The sequence below is a fragment of the Penicillium mononematosum genome, assembly GCF_028829835.1.
Source record: "Penicillium mononematosum strain IBT 11891 chromosome Unknown utg000005l:1.0-9366267.0:1.0-9372171.0, whole genome shotgun sequence".
Classification (NCBI taxonomy): Eukaryota; Fungi; Ascomycota; class Eurotiomycetes; order Eurotiales; family Aspergillaceae; genus Penicillium; species Penicillium mononematosum.
This window is the reverse complement of record NW_026643275.1, coordinates 840,944-866,266: the sequence shown is the minus strand read 5'-3', so window position 1 is coordinate 866,266 and position 25,323 is coordinate 840,944. Positions and strand designations below refer to the sequence as shown.

Here is a 25,323-nt window from a genome sequence, read left to right as displayed (position 1 = left end):
GAGCTGCGGTGTAATTGACCAGCCCTATAACAGACCAGATAGTCTACGGATCAGATAAGGCCGAGACCGGATCAGATAATTTCCCTTGGCGTCCTTCCCTGTTTTGGAAAGGGTTGCCGAGGGTCTTCCCATGTCTTCTGTACGACTATCATACATGTCGTGGGCTCGGTCATCGGGCCTTCGAGTTGTCCGAGGGCTCTCTAGGTTGTAGGTCGCTATTGGATCATCCTGACCTGGCGTCACTCGTCACTGATCCAAACTGACAAACTGTTCCCGAGGCTTAGAGGCTCTAACCGTCCGAGACTAGGAATCTTTCTACTACAGGTAAATACAAGGTGTTTGTAGGGATGACCACGGGAAGATGGGGCTCGCCTTTCGATAAGACACCCTCTGTATTTACCCGTCATATAAGTCTTGGGCAGTGCCCAGGTGAAGGCAGCCACATCTACAATTCTTCCCATCAAACATTGTAGAGCTGCGTGGATGCTTAGGAATCTAGGAATCCCCGCGGTCTTTGCACTACTTAGGGCGACCTTGATTATGCAGCTCCTTTGATAACCACCTAGGCAGCTTGATAAATCCAAAAGAGTCCAAAACTCATTGTCTTCATATATAATACAGTATACAGAGTCTATAATAGTACATAGTCACATCTCTACTCCACCTTCAAACCATTCCGCCGCGCCGCTTCAACAGCCTCAATAAACAAAGCCTTACAAGGCACCGAGCTACCAAGTCTCGCACAAAGCAAGAAAGCCCCACTCAACTTCCGATGCAGCGAGTACGTCTCCTCCGGCGGCGGCGCAAGTCTCTCCCGAATCATAATCGGAATAAACGCGCGCACGCGGTCCGTGATCGTCTGGTTACTGAAGTCGTACAGATCCGGCGAGGAAAGCATGAAGGGCTCAGCGAGCGTTATGATCGAGCTCAAGTGCGCATCCACCATCGCCTGCGATTCCATGCCGGTCAGGTATCCCAGCTCGATGGAGAGGTCGTGGCATGCTTGGCGGTCGTTACGGGTGGCGGCGATTAGAGTGCGCACGTAGGGCGTGATGAATTCTTCCGGGTAGGCGCGGGAGGCGCCGAAGTCCAGAAGTTCGAGTTTGTTCGTCGAGGCGTTGTAGAGGAAGTTCGTCCAGTTCGGGTCGGTTTGCATGTAGTGGAATTCGGCGATCTCGCGGAGGCAGAGGCGCATTATTTGGGTGCCGATCCAGTCGCGTTGCGTTTGGGTGAAGTCTGTTACTTTGGTTACGGCGACGCCGTCTAGCATTTCCATTGTGAGGACTTGTTTGCCTGAGGCGTGGGCGATTATCTCCGGGACGACGAAGACGGGATCGTCGGCTAGGAGCTCGCGGAAGCGGTTTGCGCCTTCGGCTTCGCGGATGTAGTCGCATTCCCAGGCTAGCTCGGTGCGTGCGTTTGCGATTGTTTTGTCGAGGTACAGGCCCTTTGGGAGGAGGCGGGAGGCTGTTAGGAGAATGGAGAGGTTGTTTAGGTCGCTGTCGATTGAGTCGGCGACGCCGGGGTATTGAACTTTTACAGCGACGGCTTGGCCAGTGCTTTTGAGAACGGCTGAATGCACTTGGCCAATTGAGGCTGCTGCGATAGGGACCTCGTTGAAGGTGGTGAAGAGGTCGCGCCAGTTGGATCCGAGGTTGTCGGTAAGGACTTTGTCGCGCTGCCAGGCGGGCATATAGTCTGCGCGATCTTGCACTCGTTGGAGGACTTGCTGGATTGGTTCGGGGAGCATGTTGGAGTCTAGAGGAATTAGCATGGGCATTAGATACACCAGTGAGCTAGGCGATGCAACGCACCTTGGATGCTCAGCATCTGGCCCAGCTTGAGAGCTGCGCCGCGCATTTTTGATAGCTTGGCTACCATTCGTTCCATGTTACCAGCACTGAACATAATTGAGCCATTATCCTGGCTGCCAGTGGCCCGTCGTAAACTCTCCCCGACAGCGCCGAATGCCATTGAGGTTGCCAGACCACCGTACTGCCACAGCCTGCCCAGTCGAGAGGACGGCACGCGCGACTCTAGCATCTGGTACGCTTGTTGCTCCTTGGCCTCGGCAACAGTCTTAGCACTGGGCACCACGTCTTCGGCAACGCTGGCCGCAAGCTCCTCCATCTCCTGGGCGTCGGATTTTGGAGCCACGGGGGTGACCGGTTTAACGTCATCCACGACCGACTGTTGAGGCTTGGCGGCCAGCTTCCAGTCCCTCCTCGGCGGAGGCTTGCCAGAGATCATGCGCGACACTCTCGGGCTGTGGAAAAGACCCTGGAGCATCTCCTCGGACATTTCCTCCTCGGCTGGGGCTGCCTTACCCGGTTCAACAGACGACTGGAAGACATCTGCATTCAACCCACCATTACCAACTTGAGCATCTCCTGCGACCTTGGGTACCTTCACTCTCGGCAGGCCCGAAAGATCCGGCTCCGACCGACGCGATGGCTCATAAAAGACATCCTGCTGCTTGCTCACATCCAAAGCGCTCGGTTTCTCATCACCACTGTATGTTGCCGCCGAAGCCGGGATTTGCGATTCAGCCTGACGTTGCAGTTTGCGGGCGAGGTCGGGGGGTGGCGACGTTACACTGCTGGGCGGCTTATCGGCCGATGTCGACTTGTCGGGGAAGTCTGCCGGGCTCGGCGGAGGTGGTGGCGAGGGTTCGTCAAATCGGCGTGCCAATGCGGCGGCGGCTTGAGCGGTCAGAATCAGGCCCTCTGTCTGGGCCTTGATGCCCTTGGTCAGGGAGGATGTGCGCGTGTAGACATCTAGCTGATGTTGCCGGATGGCCAGGTGTTTGGCTGCAACTGTTTTGGAGACATTGAGGAATTGGATAGCGTCGAGCAGACGCTTGCCTGACATGGTTATGGAGATAAACTCTAGTTCATGACGGGGAAAATAGGGTGGGATGATCAGCAAGATAGTGAAAAATATCTCACAGGGCCAAAACGCAGTTAATAATGCGAAACAGTCAAGCTGATAGGGAGCACTCGGGACTTGTGCGGCGGCCTCCGCTTTTTTGCCGATCGGCGAGCTTCTTTCTATAAGACAGCCTGGTCCACATACATTGCTTCTCATTATTCCCATTATTCCCATTAAATCTGTTTAAATCTGTATTTTATACAAAAAGCTACACATATTATACTTCTACGCCATATTTCATAATTACACAATGCTCTTCAAAGACACCCAAGACCTCGAAGCTGAAGTCACACTCCTCGAGTCTCGTCTCCAAGATGCCCGCGCTCAACTAGCAGCCTCCGAATACCCCAGCCCACCTCTCGTCATGGGCCGTCAAAGGTAAGCAAATCAATACCCCCAAAGTCGCATACCTCTAGCTAACCCTCCTAGCCCAATATAATACCAATAATACCAACCCTACTACCTCAATCCGCCCATCTCTCCACGCCCTCCTCCTCCTCTCAGACTCCGCCCTCCCACTAGGCTCCTTCGCCTACTCCAGCGGACTAGAGTCCTACCTAGCGCACAACAAGCCCTCCCGCACAGCCCCAATAACCTCCTTCCACCGCTTCCTCAAACTCTCCATCGCCTCAATCGCAAGCACATCCCTCCCCTACGTGCTAGCCGGACACCGGCAACCCTCAACCCTCGACACACTAGACAACGACATAGACGCATCAACGCCGTGCATCGTCGCACAGCGCGCAAGTATCGCCCAAGGCCGCGCGCTCATAGGCGTCTGGGAGCGCGCATTCAGAGTCAGCTTTGCGCGCCCCGAGACTCCGGTTTCGGAGGGTACACAGGCCGCCATCGCTGCTATTGATGATTTGTCCGATGCGCTGAAGTCTTGTCTTGAGGAGGATGAGGATCTAGGCCCCAAGGGCCACTTCGCCCCGCTGTGGGGTGTTGTCTGTCGGGCTATGGGTCTGGACTTGCAGCAGACGGCGTATGTCTTCGTTATGAATCATGCCAAGGCGGTGCTTAGTGCGGCTGTTAGAGCGGGTGTCATGGGCCCTTACCAGGCGCAGAATGTGTTGGCTAGTCAGGCGCTGCAGGATACGATGATGAAGCGCATTGCGCGGGAATGGAATACGCCTGTTGAGGAAGCTGGGCAGGTCGTCCCTGCGCTGGATCTTTGGGTTGGAAGGCATGAGTTGTTGTATAGTCGGATCTTTAACTCATGAGAATGTCAAGAATGTCAAGAATAATATCAAGAATCAAGAATATTTATAATGGACAGTGAATTCATGGGGGCATGGGAAATAAAAACCTCACATTGCATTCGTCATGTTTCTTTGTACTTTTTTTTTTTGCTCCGTACACGGTAATCCTACATGACACAGAAATCTAGAATAGCTCAGCCTCCGAGGAAAATCAGTGTGCGCCGGCCTCTTGTCCAGAGAGGATGAAGAACGACGCCCCTGCGCCTTGAGAAACCCACCATTGCTTTGGTTTGTAATGAGAAAAAACGAGGGAAAGAAGAGAGAAAATAAAACATGCCCCGAATTAGGGCTGAGCGTGCATAACTCGTCAAACGCCGGCCCAACCAGACCTGCTAAACCACAGAAAACACCACACCATGAACCTGTCCGGATGTGACACACTAAAAAGAGATAGACGTAAAGAAGAAAGCATCGAAAAGAAGATATAATACAGGAGATTTGAAGGTCGATCAGAGGGTAATATGCATGTGGTCGTTGCTTCCGAAGGATTTGCCGCAGTTAGGGCACTTGCGGGAGCGAGACGTAAGACGCTCTTCGACGCAATCTTTGCAGAATACATGGCCGCATGTCTTGATCGCCGTATTTTTGAAATTGCGACGGCACACGGTGCACAATGCAAGTGTCTAAACGGGTTAGCTGTGGTTCATTAACACATGTGGGGATTCAACATACTCGCAGCATTTCATATTCGGAGGACGAATTGCCAAGACTCTTGTTCTTCCAGTTGTCCAAACTCTTTTTGGTATCCGCAAGTGACTGTTTCAAGCCGGCGACCTCTGTCTCTGCTTGTCGCAAAGCAGAAGCGGTGCTTCCCAGTGTCGAGTCCTTGGATATTGACAGCCCTTTGAGCTCGGCAACCTGGTTTTTCAAGCCTTCCATGAGGATATTGCTCTCGGTCAACTGCTGCTGAATGGCGCGGTGCTTGTTCAGGGCTGTGTTTAATGCCTCCTTGGTCTCACTAGCTTGCTTGTCCATGTTAGACACCAATGACCGGGTAGCTGCTTCGGACTCCTTCAGCTGGGCCACAATATCTGATGTCTTGGAGCTTTGCATTCTGAGCGTTCTGACTTCGACATCCCGTGCTTCTTTGCTTTTCATTGCAGCAAAGAACTTCTGATCTGCTTTAGACTTCTCCGCCGTCAGCCGTGCAACCTTTTCCTCCATAGCCCCAAAGTCGGTAACTTTCTGCGATGCTAGAGTTGCAAACTTCGTGTAAGCTGTCTGCATCGATGTCAACTCGGTGTTGAGCATGGAGTACTGGCGTTCCAGGCTGGTGTACTTGGCGCGAAGCTCCTCCAGTGGCATATCGTTGACATTGTCGGCGGACTTGGACCCCTCAACCTGTAGTCGCAACCTTTGACTTTCTGACTCTAAGGCGGTGATTCGAGCCTCCCTAGCGTCCGCCAGCTCTTGCAGTTTCAGACTAGAAGTCTTCTTCTGATCTTGCGCGGCCTTTCGCATCTGCTGGTCTGCCAGAAGTTCGTCGCGGGCGTTCCGTATCCGAGCCAGGTCCGTTTCAGCCCTCATCAACTGAGCTTCCTTCTCGGCAATCGTACTCTGTGTTTCATCTTCCACCTGGATCTTGTATGCGGTTCTTTCCGAGCGGTATTTCTCTGCTTCCTCGCGAAGTTGAACATTTGTCGCTTCCAGGTGGTTGATTCGCTTAACTACATCGTCATATTGTGATCGAAGGTGTTTGAACAAATCCGTGTGGGCGTAATCGTCATCGGTGAACTTCGAAGACTGGGATCGCGATGTGAGCGGCAAAACGACAATTTAATGACGGGGTGGGTCCAACCTTGACTTTGATTTCTGTAATCTGGCCTAGTAGGCTGGCATTCTCGGCTTCTAGTTGCCGGACTTGTTCTTTCTGTTTCTCCGAAATTGCAGTGAGCTTATTATTGGCTTCTTCCAACTCGGGATTGCGTTCTCCGGCGGGGGTGCCTCCATTTGCGGGTGACGATTCTTCGCGCTTTGATTGTGCCGTTTCCCCAGGTCGTTGAATACCCATAGACTGCTGCTTTTCCAATTTCGCAACAGTCAGGCTCTTGGCACGATCAAGTTTCTTTTCGGCTACCAGATATCGCAGGGAGGCTTCCTCAAGGCTTTCCTCCAACTGTTGCTTCTCGGCTAGGGTTTTCTCGAGTTCGGCGATCGCTACTTTTTCCTCGGCCAACTTCTTTGCAAGGCGAGTTTGTACCTCTGAGATATCGGCAGGCGCATTGGACTTAGACTGAACTTGAGAAATTATTGCGCGAATATCCTCCGACCGCGATTTCAGATGTTTCTCGAACTCTTCAACATCCTCAAACTGTAAGGAGCTTTTAAAGGAGGTTTCTGCAGATAAAGTCAATATTGGAATAGTGGGTGCGATGTGGGGCTAAAATAATGGTACTGACCTTGGTCTTCTGCTTGCGATGATCCAAGTAGTACTTTCACTTCATCAATCAACTGATCTGAAATTAGTCCCCGCTCCAAAATTCCTTTCAAGTTGACCGGGGCAAACAATGAGAAAACCTACCTGTTTGAACCACAGATCGATAACACGAAGATGATCGTTGTGAAACGTGGCAGCCTTTGACATCTGGCTCAAACGTGATTCCAGCGAGGATTTCTCCCGCTTATATTCCTGCATCTGGCGCAAAATCGCTTCTTTTTGAAACCGCTATCGCAAGAAACCCGATTAGCATGTATTCAACAGGGGACTCAAATCGAACCTCCGGACCGCAGACGAAATCCAAAACATGAACTTACCTCCAAATCATCTTTCCATGGCATATCGGCATCCGGATGAGGCTTGCTACCACCGTTAACACTGGTAGCCTGCTTCTTTAACGGCGGAGCCGAGTCATTGTTGTCCGCAGCGGGCCTTTTCCGGTCTTCCATCTTGACAAGACCGGACTCTGAAGACGTGACGGGGGGTTCGACGGCCGGCATCAGTGGCTAGACTGGCATGAGAGGGCTATTATCACCACCGGACCGTCCGTCAGTCAGCCAGACGCAGATCTCGAGACTGTGTCCAATCCTGTCGAAGGAAAGTCCGGTAGAAGGGTAAATGTCCAGTAATCCAAAGCGAAAGGAGTGGAAGTAAAAGAAGGGTGGGCGAGCAGACGGTAGAAGGGGTGGGATGGCAGAGATCGAGGAGTTGAAGACAGGAGGATTTTCAACGAGGTTTAGCGCCCGCTAGTGTCATCACGTGATCCTCGCCCACTTCCCCGGCCTGGAACTTTTACGATCTTCATCAATCCACACCTTACAGCGATGGGCAGTCATGAAGTCCTTTTCCAGTTCTGCGATTAGTGAGTATCATCTGACTGTGAATCATGACTGTGCAATCTCTGATTTTCTGTTTGACAGATAAAACCGGCAAGAAATTCGCCCCGAAGGCGCCTATCCGCCGTGCGCCCGCCGCCGCGCCCGCGAGACGACCTAGTGTTGCTCAACAGTCGCCAGCTGAGCCTGCCCAGGAGGAGAAGGAAAAAACCAAAGATGTAGTTGCCTCTGATCTGACGCCTCCTGTGGCTGCAGAGCCAGAAGCAAGGGCAGTCACAGAGGCCTCACCTGCGGTAGTCGCTGCGCCAACCACAGAACAAACACCCGTTGCTTTGGATACTGCAGTCACTCCCCCGATAGCTACTCCTACCACCGCTCCGATTGTTACACAGAGCGTCACACCTACCGACACGCCTACTACACCCACTGCTACACCCATCGCCAAGCCGACTCCAATCTCAAAGCCGATCTCAAAGCCCACTCCGATCCCTAAGCCAACTACTATCTCAAAGCCGACTCCAATCCCCAAGCCGACTGCCATCCCAAAGCCAACCCCGATCCCAAAGCCAGCTGTGCCGCAGAAGCGCACTGCCCCCATCTCTATCTCGCAACCCGCACCTGTCTCAACCGCCCCGCCTACCCCTCCTCCCAGTCAACCCACCCCATCTCCCGCCAATGTCCCGACTACCGAGGCTCAACCTCCATCCTCTGAGGAACATGGACCAGAGACGGCTCTTTTAGAATACGCCAGGATTGAAACAGCGCGGGCCGCGGAAAACCTTGTCGATTCAAATGAAGCTCTACCCCAACCTCGACCTGAAACTGAACGAGCTGCCCCAACCGAGGGTCGACCAGCAAAACGCGCTCGAACTTCGTCAACTACAGCTGTCCCACCTCGGAAGAAATCGGTATCTGTAGCGGCAAGCCGTCGAAGCTCCCAATCAGTCGTGCCTACCATCGAAGATTCAAGCGCAACACCCAGTGAATCCAATATTTCAACTCCAGATCCCACAAAGCCAAAGAAACGAAAGTACTCAAAGGCCGGTACCTCGGATCTTGAGGGTAGCGAGAAACCAAAGCGCACCCGCAAGAAGCGCGAACCTACCCCGGAAGGCGCAGAGACAGTCGAGATCTTGCCGAATGTTGTCAAAATGTCTGAGCTTTGCAAAGATCTCAGAACCGGAAAGAAGTCCAAACGCGAGACAGAGCTGCGCAAGATCGATCAGGCCGAAGAAGAACGGAAGAAGCAGGGCGGGACCCCCGGACCAGGAACAGGAACGCCCGTCAAGCAAGCTGAACCCGAACAGGAGAAGAATGAGCAACCAGTCGATTGGAAACCCCAAAGTGGCCCCATTATGCGAATCGTCAACGGCGAGATCGTGCTGGATAGTGCTTCCTTGCAGGTCGATCGTCACGCGGATGCCGCCCGAGCTGCCGGCGACCTCGAAGATGTGGTGGAAAGCTCGTTCACGCGGAAGGTCAATCAGGCCTCGTATGGCAAGCGTACAAAGACTGAAACATGGGACGAAGAGTTGACAGATCTGTTTTATCGCGGGCTCCGCATGTTCGGTACGGATTTCATGGTCATCAGCAAAATGTTCCCGGGCCGGTCTCGTCGTCAGATCAAGTTGAAGTTCAACAATGAAGAGCGTCGTGATCCGCAACGAATCAAGGAGACCTTGATGGGCCCGTCTGAGACCATCGACATTGCAACTTATTCAGAGATGACTAACACCGTCTATGATGATCCCAAGCTTGTTCAGCAAGAACTTGACGATGAGAAGAAGCGGATTGAGGACCAACACGCTAAGGAGAAGGAGTTGCAAGAGGAAATGCTTCGAAACCCAACTGGTGGTGATTCCAACGATGCGAAGGATGCCAAGAACGACAAGACGGGTGTCAGGAAATCCCGCAAGAAGGCGAGCATGAAGAACCAGGGAGGCGGAACAGAGGAGGTTCTGGGATCGATAGATGACTTCCCCATGGCTTAAGTCGGGGATTCTAATGGACGTGGATCATATGAAGTGAAGAATAACAGGTCACGGCGTTCTGAGTGCGGGATTACAAGATACACATTGATCGAGCCAGGAGTTTCAGGCTGTTTGCTAACTAATTGATTTGTTCCTTCATTACATTTCTCCCATTGTGTAGGTGTCGGTTTGATAATGGCCAAAAGAAATTAGAGCCACCGGTAAACGACCTGTTGCTTCTTTTGACCTTCTCAAAGGTCTTTTTGGCCATCTTTTGATATCTCCTTTTTCTCAAGTCGGTAGCAAATGACAGGTGAAAACAGCCATGATATCACCTACGCCTTGTCGACCCGAACCCAGTACTAGCAGTCGGAGACGAAAACCGCGGCGGCGAGCGCGAGCTGCCTTCACCTGGGTCATATCCATCAAATCTGCCCATCGGCATGCCACCTCGCGATCCACTATCAGCCCGTCTCCCCATGTGATAACCTGCTGCAGCACCGCCTAACGCACCAGTCCAGAAACCCGGCCTCCAGCCCTGCTGATGATCAGCAGATTTATAAGGATCGAAACTGCTGTACGGAGGTGGAGGATCATCTCCACCTCCTCCTCCTCCTCCACCGCCACCACCACCTCCCCAGAAGCCGCCCCACCCCGGGGCCTGACCCGCACCCCTGCCTCGCCGATTCCCCCATCCGAGAATTTGCGCCAATATAGGCCATAAGATCATAATGAAAACAGCAGCGATGAATCCAAGGAAGATCAAGTCCCCAAGCACAGCCATGATCTTCTGAACCCCAGTTCCAGACCGGCTCCTGCCCGTCCAATCCCACTCTGCATCACCGCCTTTCTTGCCAAACCGCTTCTCCCCGGCCTCGGTCAAGAGCAGCCGGTACTCAACCCCACAACTCCCCTTTAACACCCACTTATCATCAGCGTTCCGGTATCCCTCGCAGATAACATCTGTTGCGCCGAGCTTGAACTCCGGCGGCAGGTCTGCGGTGCATGTCCACTGCACGTCTTCGACGTCGTAGTCATAGCCTTGGTTTGTGCAGCGCATTGTTTCAGGCTGGTAGAGGTTGCATATTCGTTTTGATGGGCCTGTGCAGCTGAGTTGTGGGATTGGAGAGACGCGCCGTGCGCTGGTCATGCGGTGGGCGCGTAGTGTTAGGGATTGCACGTTCGACAATAGGATGGCATCTTTGCCTGGTGGTTTTGAGTTTGAGAAACATGTCGCTGGTGAGATGAGAAGTAAGGCTGTGATTGCCAGTTTGGGGAGAGTGTGCATGGTTGGATGTTTGAGAGCTGGATAGCTCTCTGGAGTGTCGAGTATGGTCGGTTGTGTCCGCAGTATTGGTTGAGGTTGGCCTGAGGTAGTGGTTAGTGAGTGGTAAGCACGACTCGCTTTTTGGATGATTAAGCCCCAATGCTATGAGTCAAGAGGTGGCGATTATTTTAAGGATTTCGTGTCCTTTGGACTTCCTTGCAGAAGAGTGGAGAACTGTCATCTTCTCATCCATGTAGCTTTGTTTGCTTTGTTTGCATTTTTATATCCTCCTGGCAATGCAGGCCTCTTTTCTTTTGATTCGCACGAATAAAAGACAAACCTTGGAATTATCATTGCATTGTGCCATAGTGCAGATGAAATTCTAACTCCAATCAAACCCGCCATGTTGTTGTTTGGGCTGCTAGTCAGATCAAGTCCTGCACCCGGGCAGCAGGGGTACCGGATGGCGCACTAGAGGTGCGAGTGGCCGGAAGTCTTTCGAAAGTCTTTCGAAATAAGGCCTGAGTATGGTGGTTGGAATTGGCTCAGACGCACGTTGTCAGCCTTCATAAAATTTTCTTCATCTGAGTTAAAATCTGTCAATGCCATAGTTACCTAGTAGAGATCTCGTTGGTCGAGTGACAGGCACAGAAATGATGTCCATACGTATTATTACTAAGTGCAAGAGACAACCCGTGGCCAGCATGATTGGAGAAAATAAAATATAAAAGACGCGCGAAAGGCGCTCTTTATATTAACATTACTCCGTTGGCAAGTCTAGCAATAATATCAAGTATACAACCTGGACATGAACAGCCCTTACTAGCTTACTTTCTATACCATGGGATACAGTTTCCAAACTTACAGGTGGGTCTATATCTCAGATCTTATAGATTTTGGTTTTTACCTAGGTAACCTTAGAACAACTACACTAAATAATTTGAGAACATATACCTTTTTCAACTCAAAGCCAACTCAAAGGGCAAGCTATTAATGTAGACTCAGTGAATGAAGGAAATATGAAGAATACATTCTTATGGGTCAACATGAGTAAAGATTTCACATTACGTGACGGTCAGGGCAAATTTCAGGGCCTCTGCTTAAAATACATTGTACGTCGGCTCTTTCGGTGTATAACCCCATTCCATGGCTACATACATATATGTAGTAGGATAATCTAATCCCATGTTGTAAATGGAAAAGTTGTTTTGCAACTTTTACGCGCTTTTCCCTGCACGTATATTAATATTCGTGGCTTATTCCCCTCATCCTGCTAGGCACAGAGCACAGCACCAATACGAAGTGACATCCACAGAAGACATCTAAAAATAAATTATAAAATAACCTCAAAGGCAACGTCCCTGATATCATGCACGCCAAATGGGTTGGGTTATTGAATATAGGAAGCCGCATTACTCGACAGATCACTCTTGGCTATGTATAGTACAACCATCTATGTAGACTATGATCATTGGATATACTATCCCGTTTGTGGATCAATATCCAGCTTCGGATAAGAAGCTTGATATAAATAGACTCCACTTCTAAGCGCTCAAGATGTTAAATTGGAATTGATATACAGGGTGGGGTACGGATCGGGTGCATCTGTGGATATGGGAGAGGCTTGGCGCCAGTGATTGGATACATTCGATGCGACACGTACTTTTGCCCTGATCGCAGCGCCTATTCCAAGGCCCGAGAGTATTTCCCATATAGATATGAGCGTGCGGGAAGAGTGTTGGAGTGTATTTTCATTTTCTTTCTTCTTTTAGCATCGCTTTCTCCATGCACAATTGAAACCCAGCATCTGACCCTATAGAGGATATCATGGAAGGTACTGTGGTCTACCTGGGAACCTGATACATTTAGTCTGACTGAAATAGCTTCCGAAGAATCGCTCCTCTTTGCAGACGTTCCTCGCCAAACCGCTAGTCGGTTTATAATCTATGATTACAGTCCGCGTTACTACAAACTTCGACCATATCGAGGGGTTCTCCAAGAAAGCCACCTACCAACAAGTATCTCGGACGAAGATGAAGATAATTCTGAATACGAAGATAATTCTGAAGACGGTCTGATAGATAATATACACTATGCAATCGAATGTGACAATTTAGATGCCGTGCAAAAGCATCTCGACGATCCTGCAGCCCTTGAGTCTGTGATTTCTTACCGCCTGAGACCCAGCGAGGTTCCTCAGAAAGACGTCACTCCCTTGATGCTCGCAGCAGAATTAGGCGGCAGAGCAAATGTTGAGCTACTCCTGAACAGAGGAGCCAATGTATTTGCAACAACAAATACCAACACAACCGCCCTGCACTTGGCTGCCGAAGAGGGTTACGAAAACATAGTCGAAATACTTCTTGGCCGAGGCGGGACAAAACTTCTGGAAATGGCCACCATTCACGGACGAACGCCTCTCCTTGCCGCAGCATACAAGGGCCATGCTTCTGTTGTCAAACTTTTACTTGATAAGGGGGCTGATATAGATGCCATGGAACGGGTACCAGATTACTTTCCGGGAGGGTGGAAACTCGAATTATCCGCTTTCTCCCTCGCGGCTCAACAGGGCCACGTTTCTGTGCTCGATATTCTACTCTCTCGGATACCAGAAACCAAGTTCGAGGACGATTACGGCAGTCAAGCATTACATTATGCGGCTGGATACGGGCATCTTGTTGTGGTCAAACGACTTCTAAAGGATCATTTTAGACTCCTAAATTCACAAGGGATTCGTGGCGAAACAGCCGTTTCTCTCGCTATGAGGAATGGTAACCTGGATGTCTTTCTCTACCTGCTTGACAAAGGGGCAGATATATCCGGCAAGGGAGACACTGGTGGTACATTTCTCTACCAGACTGTCAGGCACGCTCATCTCCAGGCCGTTAACCTAATCTTGACAAAGGAACCTAATCTCCTGGATGTGCAAATTAAGATTGGCCAAACAGCTATCTTTGCCGCCTTGGAGAATGATCAGTTGGAGATCTTCGATTATCTTTTTGATAAAGGGGCAGATATAACCATCAAGGATTGGTCTGGGAATACACCTCTCCACTATGCTGCCCAACACGGTCATCTCCAGGCAGTTGACCGAATCTTGGAAAAAGAAGATGGTCTGCTAGATTTGCAGAATCACGACGGCAAAACAGCTATCTCCCTCGCTTTGGTGAATGGTCACTTGGAGATCTTAATTTTCTATTTGTCATACGGGCAGATATAACAACCAAGGATCAGTCTGGAAATACGTCTTTACATTACGCTGCCAAAGCGGGCCATCTCCAGGCTCTTGGTCGAATCTTGGCAAGGGAACCTAGTCTGCTGAATTCGAAGGGTGAAGCTGGTCAAACGGGTCTGCTCTGCGCTTTGCGGCACTGCCGGATGGATGTTGCCAGGTATTTGATTGAAGAAGGTGTGGATATTACCTTAGCACCGGATGATGGGCAAACTGCATTGGAGGTGGCCTGCGCATGGGCGTTCTATGAGATCACATCCAGTTTCCAAGGACGCACTATTATTGTCAAGGGTTCTATTTATTCCTGGACAGAGCGCCTCGACGATGGGGACAGTCTGTATGATGCGGTCTTGGCCACTACTGCAATCGAAGCCTGCGTTCCGATTGTGTTTCAACTGTTGGAAGCGGAAATTTATTTCCCGCGGTTTCCCGCCAGGGCTGAGCCACATTTCTCCGGAATACACGAATTTATGTCGGTTGAACGTTTCCTTTTGCAGATATATGACGGAGAGATCGACGATATCGATATGAAGTCTAACGTTTCGATCAATAAGCACGGAGATGCAATCCTATATTGGGCTATCCTGAATGGACAAGAGGAGCTGGTCAGCAAATGCATGAGCGAAATACAGATCTTGCAGGCTCCCTGAGAAAGAGGAGGGGCTTCTTGGGCCCACGTGGCGGCCCTGGGCGGGAATACCAAAATCTTAGGGCAACTGCTCTTGAATGGAATTTGCACACTAGCCCCAAGCCAGGAGAACATCACTCCTCTACACTTGGCCGTCAAACACCATTACCCGCGAATGGTGCTTAATCTTTTGGTCTGGCTCTGATTTCCCAATATTGCATCGGTCTGATGCCCATGCCCGAAAAATGGAGAGAGAGTGGTCGTCGTCGTCGGTGACATCCTGCATGAAATTCCATCTGTTGACCTGGAAACGGAGAGCGAGATATTCTATGAAGAACATTGTACGTTGTTCGAAGCGAACGGGGACCGGATGATCGATGCCTTACGTGACATCCTCCGCGAAGAAGGTGGTGTTCTGCGTGCCATTATTCGAAAGCAAGATGATGGTGAAAACTCGATCTCACTGGTAGCATCAGCATCGGTAACCACTGAAAGTCATCGCCGCCTGGAGCGAATACTGTGGGACTTCCTGAATCAAAGCACCGAAAGGGCCGGCTTTTTTTCCAACCCATTACAAGATGATGCAAAACTTATCCTGGAGTTGGCTGCGCAATTTGAGACCCCAGGGAGGAAAGTTATCTCACAGGCTTTCTCAACTCAATACCGCGCCCTCTTTTGCCTGAAACAAGTGGGTTAGGTACGTTGCACTTGGCTGTGTACCATAAATTGCCTGTTGTTGTTTGGTGGCTTCTTTCCAATGGGTGGGACCTGAGCGGAAATCAAATTGAGAAAGGACAACATATCATCTCTACATGAGAACAGGACGATCCGATCCGCAACATAATCAAGGAAATTCTTGAGAACCCCCCTCCTCTCCGGAAGGACCATGCTTCGAGATATGACGAACACATACCAGCATTTGAATTTTTCCCCAGCAATCACGGCTTGCTAGACGGGACAGTGCTGGACTTCTATCATGAGGAGCACCAAGCCTCCATACAGCTCAAGCGCCGTTCAATAGCCACTATCATCTATCACGAAGGACCCCGGAATATCATGAAGCCTGGTCAGTATCTCGATCTCAGTTCGCTCAAGGCAGTGCTTTCTAGCCCGGGGGAGTCCTCAAAAGAGACACAAAAGAGGGGAGGGATCACTGCTGCGTTGGGCCGGAGGGACAAATCCAGTTTCGAAAAGCAGAGAGTGCTAGACTTGAAATGGATTCATCTCCCTGGAAACGATGTGAGTAGCATCAATGGATTGATCACGCTCATCCTTTTTTACTTACTGACCATCTTTCTGTTAGCTGCTCTGTGTCGAAGTACATTTACTCCACTGCTGGTCAGATTTAATGCTAACGCGAACTAGGAACTCATGGTCCGAATTTCTCAAGATCAAAATATCACGAACAAGGAACACCGCCCCTGGGCAGACTTTGTACGCAAAAGTTGGGCTGAGCTACCTGCCGGTGGAAACAAATTCTACATGAAACCACAGTGTGTTGTAAGTGCAGATTAGAAAATTATAGTCGGCATTAAATCACCTGATCTCTGATTCCAGTATACTAACCTCAAACCCAGCATTATCAACGGTCTAAGACAGCCCACTGTGATGAGGCAAATAACAGGATCGATAACCAATCTGACCAGACTTTGAGTATTGGCCGAAGTGCTCTATATGTGGGTTATTATTTTCTCCCTTTTAGCATTTTCGTTTCATGTTTCGCTTTTCTATTCATATAACTGATGCATATCGGTAGATACCCTATCTGTTTTGGAAGAAGTGCCCAGCCGAGTTCCCTCACACTACAGATGAACGCTCAGTCCAACTGACTGAGACCGCGACTGCTACCCAGACAAAGATGACCGACCTTTCTCAGACTACCCAGCGACGAGAAATTTTCCATGACTCCCTCACCCTTGATCAGTATTACTACTCATCCCTTGAGGACACCACGACAAGGGACAAGGATCAAGTGCTGTGGCGTAGCACAGATTCAAAGCTCAACCCGAGAGAAAGCAAGAGCGGGAGAAATGTAGATCTGCTGGAGAACCGACAAACAAGCGATGATAGACGCAAGATTCTTATCGTGAATCAGCTCTGGCTTTGGATACTTGACGAAAGTATGGCCGCCAGGTGCTTTCATTTCCAATACAGCTGCCTAACTAATCACACTAACTAGAGACCATTATTACAAGCACGACAAGCGAGATAGACGAGACAGAAAGCAGTTTTCTTCAACGGGTTCTAAACAATGTTCGAGCCCAAGAAAAGAACTCACCGATGACGGTCGAAAACATTCAAGAGCTCATCCTCAGTACGGCTACGAGCTTTTTCAACAAGAAAGATGTGGAAGTATTGGGGAACAAGAAATCACCTCTGGGGGTCTATCGTACAGCTATCTTGAACGTGGTAAGTAGAGCCAGCGCGATCCCAGAGAGTGAGCTATGAGTCTAAACTAATGACTGATGGAAACAAAAGCGTGACAAGGAGTCGCACTTATTCGATGTATTCCAAAAGTCACTTGATGATGTAGCCACAGACAATGAGGGTCAGGAGAGTTCCAACGAATTCTCCAACCAGTCGCCAACAGAAGCCAAGGGACCGGGCGAAAGTCAGAATGACAAAAAGGAACCTGGACCCGTTGGTCGCTTGTTTAAAAGCAAGCCTAAAGCTTGGAAAGGAAGGGACACATATAGCCCCTACGGTAACATTGCTGGCGAGACAGAGCTACTCCGAGAGGTCAAGGACATATGTGATGAACTTAACACGCTGAAATCTCTTGCTGTAGACCAGGAAGGTGTTTGGAACCAAGTCTGGAAGAACGGATCCAACCAAGAGGCTACGTTCACATACAACACACCTTTTGAGGTCAGGAAAGAGATTACAGAAATGGTCAAGGAGGCCGAGTTCGTGCAGAAGGCCATTGACATGCTGCTCGACCTAAAGCAGAAGCAAGCCAATATTGTCGAAGCCGAGTTTGCACGAAAGCAAAGCGAAGATACTGCGAAGCAGAGTGACACAATCATGGCTTTTACAGTGGTGACAATTCTCTTCGTAAGTGAATACCCATTTGGTCCTTCCCTGTTCTTATCTGATATATTTGCAGCTTCCCGCCTCTTTCCTGACCAGTCTACTCGCGCTGGACATATCCGATTTTCCTCATGTAGGTGACGATGTCCGCTTCCAAGGACGCGTGATATTCCCCATTATCTGTAAGTTCTTACCCTGCCTACTATTTGTGGCGCGGAGCACGGTCTGATGATTTGCTTTTCTATGACTCTAGTCGGAGTTTCCATATCTGTGTCTGTATCATTTGCAATCATCGCTTACAATGCGAGCACCTTGAAGGAATATGTGTTTGGGAGAAGGAAAAGCCAGAAGACGAACAAACCGACAAATTCGCCAGTCGAGCCTAAGCCGCCAACCGTCCAACAGGCTAGGCAACAGGCCAAATTACAGATGGAACAAATACGGGAAAGATTCAAGTTGAACAATGGCATGAGAACGGATGACGAATACAGCTGGTCTGGTTCGGGAAGTGATCAGATGGTCTGACCGTCGCTGCTGGAATCATCGTTATATACACGCATTAGGGTTGAAAATAAGGAAAATAAGAAGTACTCCTTCCCTTGGATTAGGCTCTGTACGAAGAGAGCAATACCTTGCCTCTCAACCTATACTTGACTGCCCAAGAGTTATCGCGTTTTATTCAAATGATGGTTCTTTACTGTCTTCTGGAGCGACCAGTCAGGGGCTCAGAAGGTCTCGTCTTGGTCATGCTCGTGCCGCCCTGGTTCAGCTTGAGAGAGATTGACTAGAAAGAAGGAATCCGGGGTATGTGGGGCTTGTCCATGCCTTGAAAGCGATACACTGATCGGGTTCGCCATCCCTATCTTCAACTTCGGGTCGGGCCTCTACCCCCGCAAGGCTAATCCTCGGGTAGTGGGTCCCGGCGCTTTGACCTTCCATTCCCAGGCGCATCCAGATGTGGCCAGTGGCAGAAGAGGTGACATCAGTCTCTGAGAGTTTCCGGAGATAGAATGGACTCTTACAAACCATGTAACTACGCTGCACAGTTTTGCCGAGTTGGAGACTGTACGTCGCTGACGACCCACTATATCGGAGGTATATATAAATGTCCGGTCCGTTGCCTCGTTCATGGGAGAGGAGAAAGACAGCTGTGAAAAGATATACACCCTCGTTCCTTTATTTTATAATGCCAGGCAACAAGATCAAGGTTTCCATCGACCGCGGCGGCACCTTCACCGACGTTCATGCCATTGTGCCCGGCAAGCCTGACATCGTCCTCAAACTCCTTTCCGTCGACCCTTCCAACTACCAAGATGCCCCTACAGAAGGCATCCGCAGAGTCCTTGAGGCCGCTACTGGTGCGACATTACCCAGAGGACAGCCCCTCCAATTGGACGACATAGAATGCCTACGAATGGGCACCACAGTTGCCACCAATGCCCTTCTGGAGCGCAAAGGCATGAGATCTGCGCTCCTGACCACCAAAGGTTTCAAGGACCTCCTTAGAATCGGCAACCAGGCCCGTCCCGACATCTTCGACCTCTCAGCGAGGCGGCCTGATGTCTTGTTCGAGGATGTTGTCGAGGTTGACGAGCGCATCATCCCCTCGCATCCCCTTTCATCCCCAGAGGCTCTGTCGCCTTTCCGAGTGATTGAGGGAATTACTGGGGAGACATTTCAGGTGGCTCGGGAACTAAATATTGAAAAAATCACTGCAGACCTGGAAGCTCTGAAGAAGCAGGGCTACCGCTCGGTGGCTGTTGCTCTTATCAACTCATTCGCCTGTCCCGACCATGAACTCAAGATTGGCGAGACTGCCTCCAAGCTAGGCTTCTCAGTCGCACTATCGTCCCAGTTGCAGCCTATGATCAAGGTGGTCCCTCGCGGCATGTCTGCTACTGCCGACGCCTATCTCACCCCGGTCATTAAATCTTACATCGACTCCATCTCAGCAAATTTCGATGGCGGCTTAGCAGGCTCTCACGGTTGTCGAGTCGAATTCATGCAGTCTGACGGCGGTTTGGTTGACTTCCGTAAGTTCAGCGGCTTGAAAGCTATTCTCTCCGGTCCCGCCGCCGGTGTTGTTGGGTATGCCTCGACGAGTTGGGACGAAGAGGCGCGAGTGCCTATTATTGGCTTCGATATGGGAGGCACATCCACCGACGTGTCACGGTTCGACGGTCACCTTGACCACACCTTCTCCTCTAGTATCTCAGGTGTTAGCATTCAGGCGCCGCAGCTCGACATTAACACTGTCGCTGCGGGAGGTGGATCCATTCTGTTCTGGAAGAATGGCCTATTTATGGTCGGACCCGAATCTGCGTCCGCACACCCCGGGCCTGCCTGCTATAGAAAGGGAGGACCGCTCACAGTCACCGATGCAAACCTTTTCCTAGGTCGCCTTTTGCCTGAATACTTCCCTAGGATTTTCGGCCCTAATGAGGATCAGCCCCTCGACAGAGAAGTTTCTCGGAAGCTGTTTGAGGAGATGACGGAAAAGATCAATTCAGAGCACGGCGTCACTCAACTCACCGCCGAAGAAGTTGCTCTGGGCTTCCTCAAGGTTGCCGACGAATCAATGACAAGACCTATCCGCAATCTGACAGAAGCTCGAGGATTCGAAACTTCTGCTCACCATCTCGCAAGCTTCGGTGGTGCCGGTGGCCAGCACGCCTGCAACGTTGCCGCCTCGCTCGGCATTTCGCGCATTATCATCCACAAGTACTCCTCTATCCTATCGGCGTATGGCCTTGCCCTCGCTGAGATCGTCCACGAGGCACAAGAGCCTATGGCTGCTTACTATGTTGGAGCCGAGGAATTAATTATTGGCAAACTACAGGGTCTCATTAACCACACCATCAAGCAGCTCCAGACCCAGGGTTTTGTGGAGGAGCAACTTAGGCATGAAATTTTCCTAAACATGAGGTACGAGGGCTCGGATACAAGTCTGATGATCCTCAAGCCTGAGGATGGTGACTTCCTTTCAGCCTTTATCGAGCGACACCGTCGGGAGTTTAACTTCACATTCCAGCGGCCGGTCATCATTGACGATGTTCGCGTCCGAACCATCGCATCCGCAAACAAGACGGTGGAGAAAAGCCCCTTGCAACAGCTCAAGGATGCAACGTTGAAGGATGCTTGTGCACCCGCTCATTACACAGACGTCTACTTCGACTCGCAAGCTGGATTCAGAAGCACCCCTGTCTACCAGCTTCGAGATCTCGGCTCTAATGTGAAGCTGCACGGCCCTGCCATTATTATCGACGAGACTCAGACCATCGTGGTCAATCCCAATGCGGTCGTTCACGTTCTTGACACATGTGTGCTTATCGACTTAGAGTCCGCGACTCGCGAGGCCACGTACTCGTCAAAGGTTGACCCTATTCGTCTATCCATCTTTGGCCATAGGTTCATGTCCGTTGCCGAGCAGATGGGCCATACTCTACAGAAAACCTCCGTCTCGACGAATATCAAGGAGCGACTCGACTTTTCTTGCGCTCTATTCTCTCCCGACGGCGGGCTTGTCGCCAATGCTCCCCATGTGCCGGTCCATCTCAGGATCAATGCAGTTTGCTGTTCGATACCAGCATAATCGCTGGAAAGGGCAGCTGAAGAATGGTGATGTCTTGGTTTCGAACCACCCTATGTCTGGCGGAACCCACTTGCCCGACGTGACGGTCGTCACCCCGGTGTTCAAGCAAGGAACCGATGAAATCATCTTCTACGTCGCCTCGCGCGGCCACCATGCAGACAGTAAGTAAGATTTCTCGGATTATCTGGTCCTCAATTACTAACAAAATCTGTTATAGTCGGCGGCATCCTTCCCGGATCCATGCCTCCCAACTCCACCGAGCTGTGGCAGGAAGGCGCAGCCATCGAGTCAGAAAAGGTCGTTTCTAATGGTATCTTCAATGAAGACCGCATGCGCGAGCTCTTCTTTGATGTCCCATCCAAGTACGAAGGCTGCTCAGGCAGCCGAAACTTGAGCGACAACATCTCGGACCTCAAAGCTCAGATTGCCGCCAATGCTCGTGGGATCACGCTGATCCAGAACCTGATCGACGAGTACGGACTGCAAACCGTGCAGATGTATATGTACGAGATCCAGCGCACAGCCGAGTTGGCCGTCCGAAACCTTCTCAAGGATATGTACCACCGCTACGGCGGCCGTCCGCTGGAGGCCCTGGATTTCATGGACGACGGCACACCCATCAAGCTCACGATCACGATTGACAAGGAAGGCGCGGCCGTCTTCGACTTTGACGGTACGGGTCCGGAGGTCCGTGGTAACATTAACGCTCCCGAGGCTATCACCCATTCGGCGATTATATATGCCTTGCGATGCATGATCAAGTCGGACATCCCTCTGAACCAAGGTTGCTTGAGTCCCATTGATATCAGGATCCCGAAACCTAGCATCCTGAGCCCTACCGGCGACTCTGCCGTTGTCGGCGGTAACGTAACGACCAGCCAGCGAGTCACCGATGTGGTTCTCAAGGCGCTTCACGCCTGTGCCGCCTCGCAGGGTTGTCTGAACAACCTCACTTTCGGCATTGATGCCAAGGTCGATGAAACAGGAAAGGTCACACCGGGCTTCGGTTATTATGAGACTATTGCTGGTGGAGCTGGTGCAGGTGATGGCTGGGTGGGAGAGAGTGGTGTGCATGTGCACATGACGAACACCCGCATTACTGATCCTGAGATCCTTGAAAAACGATACCCATGCGTGCTGCGCCGCTTTGAGCTCCGTGATGACACTGGGGGCGCGGGACGCAATAGAGGAGGTGACGGTGTGACTCGAGAAATCGAGTTCCTGACCCCAGTGCAGTGCTCTATTCTATCTGAGCGCCGTGTTCACCAGCCGTATGGTATGGAGGGTGGCGGGCCTGGATCAACTGGCCTGAACCTCTGGCTCACGGCGGATAGGCACACAGGTCAGGAAAGGAGAGTTAACATGGGCGGAAAGGGTAGTGTACCCATGAAGGTTGGCGACAGGGTTGTCATTATGACCCCCGGTGGAGGTGGCTATGGTAGCAAGCAGGCTGCACAGAATGGAACCCACTGTACATAGTACCGACTTTGTCCATAGTGATTAACGAGACCGTGTAATTGAGATTTACCTGGAGAATACTACACATGTGTACGAGGATTTAGAGTGGCAAAATAACCACCATTCTCATTTCATCTTAAATTCCAATTAAACTATCAACCCTCCTGATTACTAGGGGAAGGGAAAGTACTGGCATGTGAGGATAATGGGTTCAATTTATCAAGAGTCATTGAATTATGGCATTTTACAACTGATTCGCCGTCTCCGGCTGTCCCCGTAACAGAGCCGTCTCAACCCATTGTCTATCCATATCGATGTCAATGGAGTCCAGCACTTCTGCCCATAGGCCGGGATCTCCTTCAAAGTCCAAATTAAATGATTGAGCCTGGTCGTTGGGAAGACCTGCAACAATGGCACTCTCTGTATACATATTATTGCTCTGTACTTGGTCCCTTACTTGCACTTGTTCACCGGTGTTCGCGAGATTCGAATCCTTTGTCTTGACGGAACTTTTGATTTTGGTGAGAAGTGAATGGCAGGCCCGAATATACCTGTTACCCTTCTCTGCCATCGTCTGCAAAACATCGAGAGCCATATTCATTGCAGAGGCATTCGTTTCTTTATATGGGAAGGCAATATTGACCATTACAAGGAGCAGAGCCGCGGAGAAGGCTTGTTCCCCATCGATGAACCCATACGTTGCTGGTGATAATTAGGAAATAGGTCTCCCTCTAGGGCTCTGCTGACTTACCAACGATATTATGTTTGGCTGCGGTATTGAGTATCAAGGCAGTAGATCTTGCAGCAGATATGGCTGTGTCAATGACATGAACCATCTCTGTGGAGAATCCGTCCTCCCATCGAGTCGTATTCGGACAGTGGGAACTTGCTGCCAACTGTCGCTGAACAGCGTACAGCAGAATCGGGCGAGCCGTCATGTTGATACAATGATAATAGTGCAAGTACGTCGAAACAACCTCCCGGTGTGGCGCCTGGCTCATGTCGGAAGGATTCAGCTGCATGGTCTCTGGTAGCCGCTCAAACCAGTCACTTAGTCTTTTCATAATGTGTTGAGTGCAGGCGGATATCTCAGGGCCTGACTTCTGTTTCTTGCGATATATTTTCTCCCCTATTATTCCGTGTATTCTGGATAGTTCTGTGTAATTGGCCAGGACGGAAGCTGTATGGCTGTCCTCACCCGGTATGGGAGAGGGAGGGAGAAGATCAATGTCCTCGTCTTGGATTGTTATCGGATGTCCAGAAGTAACGCAAAGTAGTCTTTCCATGCTGTAGGTAGACCACCAGATCCTTCGTCGGTGCTCCCTTGTTTCAATGTCGACCTCTTGGTCAAGAACTTCGTGGTGTAGCCCAAGAGAAATGGCCATTCTGAGGGCAATGCCGATGTACACGTAGGCCGCATCCCTTCGGTTGATGGTCTGCATGAAGTACGCAACATAGCTCAACACCTCAATGAATAAAATGGAGCCGTCCTCAAACACACTTGGTAGAAAGGCAAGGGCGTGCTTGAAGTACTGGAATCCAGGCGGTCCCTCGTGCCCAACCCACTGGTTGATTGAGTACATCTGCCCAAAGGCAAATACGAGGAGTATCTGACAATAAATTAGACATTCATCCCTAGTATTGGGATCTGGGCTTCGAGCATACACTCGCTCAAGCCGTTCATAGAAGGCCGTGTCACTGAGGAACGAGAAGATTGTGCCAATGTACGCATGCTGTGCACGATACAAGCGCTTTGCTAGGTCAAACGGTGGTAGAGGCGGTATCTCAGGATCGATGGGTCGTCGAAGCCAGGCAGTATCCTCGTAGTGAGGATACATGTGCCAATCCAAGTTCTCCGTCGTCGGGTTCAGCCGATTGGCGATATAAGTTGATGACGAGTTGCCAATAAAATCTGCCCAGGTCAGCTCAGTAAGCCGCAGAAGGCCGATGGCAACGTACGGTACTGTCCAGAACTTCCGAGAACCCAGTTGTCGGTGCTCGTAAACTCCAGCCCGATATCTGGACTGGATATCGATTCCAGGTCCGAAGGGCGATCGCAATTCTCTCGAGCATTGATGCCTCGTCGAGCTTGAGTCTGAAGCTCAATAAGATAGCTCTCGGGGACATTTACCCGCTTCTCAGTCTCAGAGTAGACGCAGGTATGTCCGGCATCTCTGCATGTTTTGCATGGGTATGGGGGATCCCCAGTACACTTCGTCCGCCTTTTCCGGCATCGGGTGCATGCCTTGGCCGACCGCTTGAGGACTCCCGACGGCGCGTGTTGCCTACGTGTAATTGCCTTAGAAGCTTGCATATCGACAGATTGATTCAGAGTAGAACTGTCATCGATGGGCAGTTCAAATTTCATCCTCCCGATGCGGGGATGTGGAGACGGTGACGGTCCGAGGCTGAGGGCGCGTCGGACCAACTTCGTTTCCCCCACAAATCGGGGGGAAAACCCACAAGAAGACGCAAATTAGCAATCAGAACAGTCAGGTACAATCTTGGAAGAGCATACCCTCGGGGTACAGTTGCCTCCACATGGGCTCTGAACCCCAGACCCCAGTAACAAACACAGGGGTGCAGCCGCCGTCATCGGGATCTAGGGCCCGATCAGTCCCTTACCACCCTATCGTCTCCACGCCGTTTTCAACCCGCAGCTATGCGACGATAAAAAGGG

General features: G+C 50.7%; 9 protein-coding genes across 9 annotated transcripts; 5 read left to right on the top strand and 4 right to left on the bottom strand.

The window, feature by feature from the left end:
* Positions 1 to 655: 655 nt before the first annotated feature.
* N7519_008450 (protein kinase COQ8) lies at positions 656 to 2,871 on the bottom strand (the record flags this gene model as incomplete). The annotated part of the gene is made up of 2 exons (XM_057295226.1): positions 656 to 1,758; positions 1,815 to 2,871. The coding sequence occupies 2 exons, from the start codon at positions 2,869 to 2,871 to the stop codon at positions 656 to 658; spliced, it is 2,160 nt and encodes a 719-aa protein (XP_057143108.1).
* Positions 2,872 to 3,181: 310 nt separating this feature from the next.
* Positions 3,182 to 4,154, top strand: N7519_008449 (urease accessory protein UreF; the record flags this gene model as incomplete). The annotated part of the gene is made up of 2 exons (XM_057295225.1): positions 3,182 to 3,302; positions 3,361 to 4,154. The coding sequence occupies 2 exons, from the start codon at positions 3,182 to 3,184 to the stop codon at positions 4,152 to 4,154; spliced, it is 915 nt and encodes a 304-aa protein (XP_057143107.1).
* A 488-nt stretch (positions 4,155 to 4,642) lies between these two features.
* Positions 4,643 to 7,130, bottom strand: N7519_008448 (E3 ubiquitin-protein ligase BRE1; the record flags this gene model as incomplete). Its single annotated transcript, XM_057295224.1, has 6 exons — positions 4,643 to 4,816; positions 4,866 to 5,936; positions 5,992 to 6,530; positions 6,593 to 6,644; positions 6,715 to 6,858; positions 6,948 to 7,130. The coding sequence occupies 6 exons, from the start codon at positions 7,128 to 7,130 to the stop codon at positions 4,643 to 4,645; spliced, it is 2,163 nt and encodes a 720-aa protein (XP_057143106.1).
* Positions 7,131 to 7,516: 386 nt separating this feature from the next.
* On the top strand, positions 7,517 to 9,457 carry N7519_008447 (transcription factor TFIIIB subunit BDP1; the record flags this gene model as incomplete). Its single annotated transcript, XM_057295223.1, has 1 exon — positions 7,517 to 9,457. One exon carries the CDS (start codon positions 7,517 to 7,519, stop codon positions 9,455 to 9,457), a length of 1,941 nt encoding a protein of 646 aa, XP_057143105.1.
* Positions 9,458 to 9,767: 310 nt separating this feature from the next.
* N7519_008446 (DUF1183 domain protein) lies at positions 9,768 to 10,724 on the bottom strand (the record flags this gene model as incomplete). The annotated part of the gene is made up of 1 exon (XM_057295222.1): positions 9,768 to 10,724. The coding sequence occupies one exon, from the start codon at positions 10,722 to 10,724 to the stop codon at positions 9,768 to 9,770; it is 957 nt and encodes a 318-aa protein (XP_057143104.1).
* A 1,806-nt stretch (positions 10,725 to 12,530) lies between these two features.
* N7519_008445 (ankyrin repeat domain-containing protein) lies at positions 12,531 to 14,585 on the top strand (the record flags this gene model as incomplete). The annotated part of the gene is made up of 3 exons (XM_057295221.1): positions 12,531 to 12,537; positions 12,587 to 13,869; positions 13,938 to 14,585. 3 exons carry the CDS (start codon positions 12,531 to 12,533, stop codon positions 14,583 to 14,585), a joined length of 1,938 nt encoding a protein of 645 aa, XP_057143103.1.
* A 348-nt stretch (positions 14,586 to 14,933) lies between these two features.
* N7519_008444 (uncharacterized protein) lies at positions 14,934 to 18,118 on the top strand (the record flags this gene model as incomplete). Its single annotated transcript, XM_057295220.1, has 8 exons — positions 14,934 to 15,251; positions 15,386 to 15,802; positions 15,929 to 16,063; positions 16,320 to 16,683; positions 16,743 to 16,972; positions 17,042 to 17,617; positions 17,670 to 17,775; positions 17,847 to 18,118. The coding sequence occupies 8 exons, from the start codon at positions 14,934 to 14,936 to the stop codon at positions 18,116 to 18,118; spliced, it is 2,418 nt and encodes an 805-aa protein (XP_057143102.1).
* A 661-nt stretch (positions 18,119 to 18,779) lies between these two features.
* N7519_008443 (uncharacterized protein) lies at positions 18,780 to 22,664 on the top strand (the record flags this gene model as incomplete). The annotated part of the gene is made up of 3 exons (XM_057295219.1): positions 18,780 to 21,134; positions 21,181 to 21,346; positions 21,403 to 22,664. 3 exons carry the CDS (start codon positions 18,780 to 18,782, stop codon positions 22,662 to 22,664), a joined length of 3,783 nt encoding a protein of 1,260 aa, XP_057143101.1.
* A 223-nt stretch (positions 22,665 to 22,887) lies between these two features.
* N7519_008442 (Zn(II)2Cys6 transcription factor) lies at positions 22,888 to 25,011 on the bottom strand (the record flags this gene model as incomplete). The annotated part of the gene is made up of 3 exons (XM_057295218.1): positions 22,888 to 23,345; positions 23,395 to 24,555; positions 24,603 to 25,011. 3 exons carry the CDS (start codon positions 25,009 to 25,011, stop codon positions 22,888 to 22,890), a joined length of 2,028 nt encoding a protein of 675 aa, XP_057143100.1.
* Positions 25,012 to 25,323: the final 312 nt, after the last annotated feature.